Below are 5,042 nucleotides of genomic sequence, written 5' to 3' on the forward strand. Positions count from 1 at the left end.
CCAAAACCTAATAATTCTGGATTTGAACTGTAATTCAGTGATATGCAGGGTGCTATTTGAAAATTTCCCAAACAAAGAAATATAAAGAGAACTTAAGGATGCCAACGTCATGGTTACATACTGATGACATGGTCAGCGTAGATGTGGATGCATTCACATCGAAAAAAAGAAGATTTTGATCTCTGGAAGGAGCCAGCATGGATGGATGGTCAACACCCACCATGCGTATTAAAAAGGAAAGCAATCTTCTCCAAACAAATCGCCTCGACACACCATGCGACTTCGCTATTCTCCTATATATAGCAGCCTCCTTTCCGATCTCTCCTCATCCTTCAAACAAACCCCTCTTCTCTGCAATCCGAAAGCCAAAATCTTCCTACTTCGAAGCCAAACCAAGAGGACCATCATGTCTGCTGTAAACTTTGAGAAGCCCAGGCAAGTGATCAAGAAGGTCCTTGCCAATTCCCAGGAAGAGGGCGTAGGAGCCAATGTTAGGAGAAGCATTGGGAGGTAATAATAAGAATTTGTTTTGGATTCTACTGTAAAAATTTGTGCTTTTGGAGTGTTAGTTGGATCTTGGTTTCTTTCAGGCCTGAACTGAGAAATTTGGATCCGTTCCTTCTCCTGGATGAGTTTGAAGGTAAATTGGGATATGACTACTCTTCTTTTTTACTTGATTGCATTTGTGATTGCTTATGGGATGAAAATTTTAGCATTAATTTTGTTTCTTTTCCCGCAGTTTCGGCTCCTGCTGGATTCCCTGATCACCCCCATAGAGGTTCGATTATGTCAATCCCCAGACAATTCTTTGTTTTAATTTTGTTGTTCTCTAATGCTCTTGTCTTCTGTTCTTTGTTGCTATTTGGTTGCAGGTTTTGAGACTGTCACATATATGCTACATGTAAGTTTATCTTTAGTCTTTTGGGGTATGAGAATATTCATTGACCATAAGATGTTCACTGATTTGCTTCAATGGAATTTTAGGGATCCTTCACCCATCAAGATTTCGCAGGGCACAAAGGAACCATTGGAACCGGAGATGTGCAGGTCTGGTTTCATAGGGTCATGTATTATTTATTTATGGAGTAAAAATTCATTCATCTCAATCTCTAAACATGTCTATCTTTTTCTTCTTTAGTGGATGACTGCTGGCCGGGGAATAGTTCATTCTGAGATGCCTGCAGGAGAAGGGATCCAGAAGGGATTGCAGCTCTGGATAAATCTCTCTTCTAAAGATAAAATGTACCTAATTTGAGCATTAATCCAGTCAAACAATATTTTCCTTTTCTTATTTGGCATATTGAATATGATTTGCTCAATTGTTTTCGCATTGCAGGATCGAACCCCGATACCAGGAATTGCAAAGCAAGGACATAAGCCAGGCCGAGAAGGATGGCGTCGAAGTCCGAATCATAGCAGGGGAAGCTTTTGGTGTCCAATCTCCAGTCTACACTCGAACTCCGACGATGTATATGGATTTTACAGTCAAACCTGGTGCCAAGCTGCAGCAGCCCATCCCAGAGAATTGGAACTCCTTTGTGTATATTCTTGAAGGAGAGGGAGTATTTGGAAGTGAGGACTCATCACCTGCAGCAAGCCACTACTGTCTTGTGCTCAGCCCCGGCGATGGGCTAAATGTGTGGAATAAATCAGCGAAGCTGTTGCGGTTCGTTCTCGTCGGTGGGCAGCCGTTGAATGAGCCAGTCGTCCAGCATGGACCATTTGTTATGAACACAAGAGCTGAGATACAGAAAACCATGGAGGACTACTATTTCGGTAGGAATGGATTTGAGATGGCCAAGCAGTGGAACTCCCAGAAATAGTTAAACAGCTTACAAGTTGGATAAGCTGTACCTGAAATAAAAAGGACAGCAAGAAGATGACACTGGAAATGCCTAATTGTGTAGCTTATTTTCTTTTCTTTCAAATATTTATGTCGATCATAGAAGGGCTTGTTTTATTTTGGCATAGTTGTTGTTATACATAAAAGTCAAAGTTTTCACACTTTGTCTGGAACCAATTCTAGATGGATTTTATTTTGCGTTTGATTTGAATTCAATTAATTTCATTTGGAAAGGAACTTCACTGGTTAGAAAATAATGGAATTCAAATATAGTCTTGTTTTTAGAAGTAAGAAAAAGATAAGAAAACGATAAGCGGGAAATGTGTTTTTACCAAATCTGACTGGAAATGAAAATCCAAAATATGCAGAGAATCTCAAACAACTATGTACCAAGTATGTTACAATCCGACCGGGTATGTTAGTCTAGTCAGTTGAGTGTTGAGTTGAGTCTTTTCTCTTTTTTTTAATTGATCATATTTATCTTTTATATAAGTCCTTTAAAAAAAGTTTAGTTAAGTCGTGTAAGTCACTAAGACAAGTTTAATTAAGTCAGATAAGTCACTAAGACAAATTTAATTAAGTCACATAAATCACAAAGACAATTTTAACTAAGTCATGTAAACTTCTAAAACAAGTTTTAGTTTGAGCCGTATAAACCTTTAGGGCTAAGTTTGAAAAAGATTCATTATATCTGATATCTATATATAGAGGGGTTGAGCTTCTTTGTTTAAGAATCCAAGCATCTAAGTATTAAAAATTAATTGAGTTAAGTTATTTTCTTATTATTGCATTTACCACTTTGTCATAGTTATTAGATTGTATTTATTTTTTTTAGGAGTAGATTATAGCCGTAGAATTTTCAAAGCTCTCAAATCCTAGCCATCACTTTTCTCTAGTAGCCATCATACTTTACAGTCGTCTACCACCACCCTTGGCCGTTCGCCACCCTTCGATAACCACCATAACATCAGATATTTAACGGTATGCCCCGGTTTAATCTTGCTCAACTCTTTTATTTAAATCTTTTCATCCCGATCTCCAATTCAGATGAAACCAAAACCATTAGATTTTTAAACTCACGAGGTTACCAACACTTAAATTTATAAATTTTTTACGTTCATTTTAAATCTGCTTAGTAACAAAATAAAATGCATGTGAGAAATAGAAAATGGAACCTATAGAAAACATGCTTTATATTCTCAATTCCTAACATCTGAAACAATGCATGTAATAGAAGATAATATATCACTTTCATCATATGCAAGATAACAGCCAACCGCTAGTTAATGATATCTTAAACACTTCTTCCCTTACTTGTCACAGATTTATAAATCAAACACATCTCACCCCATTTATTATAGATTGGTAATCATTACAAAAAGGTCAGAAAAAAAAATGTACTCAAAACATCATAACAGAGGAGTAGACATGATCGTTGGGTAGGCCGAGTCGGGTTCCAGCCGGGCTTGGGCTAGACTTTTCGGACCAATTGGGCTTAAATATTTGTTTATAGCTCGACCCACCAATCACTTGGGCTGGGTTGGGTTTGGGCAAGGCTAAAATATTTTAGTCATTACTGCCCACTAGCTCGTTAGATATTAGGCTTGAGTATAATAGGTCTAACATAATGGGTTAAATATAAAATATATTATATTTTGTTATACCGAGTTTAATGGACTTATATGAAAATATTTTTTATTTTTCATAGGATCATACTTATATATTGATATATAGTTTACTAAATATCTAATGTGAGACTAAAAAGATTATAGGAATATCCATGCATTATGGGTTGAGGCATAGATAAAATTAGTGAATCGGGCTTTCAGGTCTGGTCGGGCGGGCAAAGGCTTAGCCCATGCCGCCCACTACCATCTCAGGCTTGGGTCAGAGCCTATATCAGGCTTAGGCCAGGCTTAGCCTGATTAAAACCTGGTAGGTTCGGGCTGAGTTTGGCCAAGTTGAGTCTAATGATCATGTCTACAGCGGAGGAAACTTTCGCACAAATATTTTGAATACTTGATGAAAATTAAGTTGGTCATACAAGTTTTTAAAAAAACCAGCCAATAGCAAATAGATTGGAATAAATGTCATATCCTAGAGATATGAGTTGCGAAAGATCCATCATAGAAAATACAAAAAGATGTGTCATAGATTCTCAAGTCATCTTACCATAGGTTGTATTCACATGTAGAATAAAGTGGAATAGGAATAAGCAGTAAAATTAGGAATGCATTTTAGGAATAACTATTTCTATGCTTACTTGTATTCTCGAATAAGAGTATAATAATATTCTGATGTGATAGAAGGTAAACAAAAATAGAGAAAAAAAAAAACTAAAACCCTTATATTTGATTTAAAATAGAGTAATGGGGTAGATGGATAGATGGAGAAAAGAGTAGCAATGTATGCATCAAACATTATATTATCATGCATTATCATGTTTTATCATGGTGGAAGCCTATATATGCATTGTGTAGATAGGTAATGTATTACAATTGCTAAATAATATTATGCATTATCATGTTTTACGCACCTACTAGTGCATATAACTATGCATTGTGTAGATAGGTAATGTATTACAATTGCTAAATAATATTATGCATTATCATGTTTTACACACCTACCAGTGCGTATAACTATGGTTGTCGCCTACATATGCATTATATACTGATAAGTAGGTAATATTTTAACCTTTGGCAAATAATGCTTACTAATATTGCAATACATAAAAGGTGCTTTACATATGCCACTTTCGCTGCTATATATGTAATGCTACATATATGAATAATGCAATGCTCCAACCAATTAGTGGTAGGTGTCTAATACCTAACATTACTATATTGGTCATCTACGTATACACTGTATGTTGATACCTATGCAATGTGTAGGTCTAAGCAATTAAATCAACTTGTTATATTTGAAATTATATATATATATATATATATATACAACTAAAACACCTTTATAATAAAATATTTATACCAAAATTCTTGAAAAATAATAGTGGCTAACAATTTATAGGTAAACGTTACTATTATTTTTAATCTAACATTTTTTATATATAATAATTCTTCGAGCTATATTTACTATATTCGATGATATACTTTCTAATTCAGCATATATATTCTACTAAAAATAAGTCAGAGTGAAAAAATAGCACCAAATAAGAAAACTCTATACCAGACAAATGCCATAT

At 35.2% G+C, this 5,042-nt stretch overlaps 1 protein-coding gene across 1 annotated transcript; it reads left to right on the forward strand.

Annotated features, from left to right (window-relative positions):
- Positions 1-245: 245 nt before the first annotated feature.
- Positions 246-2,045, forward strand: LOC140768455 (pirin-like protein). Its single transcript, XM_073108729.1, has 7 exons — positions 246-510; positions 591-640; positions 740-778; positions 873-901; positions 985-1,047; positions 1,139-1,242; positions 1,337-2,045. The coding sequence occupies exons 1-7, from the start codon at positions 275-277 to the stop codon at positions 1,821-1,823; spliced, it is 1,008 nt and encodes a 335-aa protein (XP_072964830.1). The 5' UTR covers positions 246-274; the 3' UTR covers positions 1,824-2,045.
- Positions 2,046-5,042: the final 2,997 nt, after the last annotated feature.

The sequence above is a fragment of the Typha angustifolia genome, chromosome 10 (genome assembly GCF_048772165.1).
Source record: "Typha angustifolia cultivar Huaian chromosome 10, ASM4877216v1, whole genome shotgun sequence".
NCBI lineage: Eukaryota > Viridiplantae > Streptophyta > Magnoliopsida > Poales > Typhaceae > Typha > Typha angustifolia.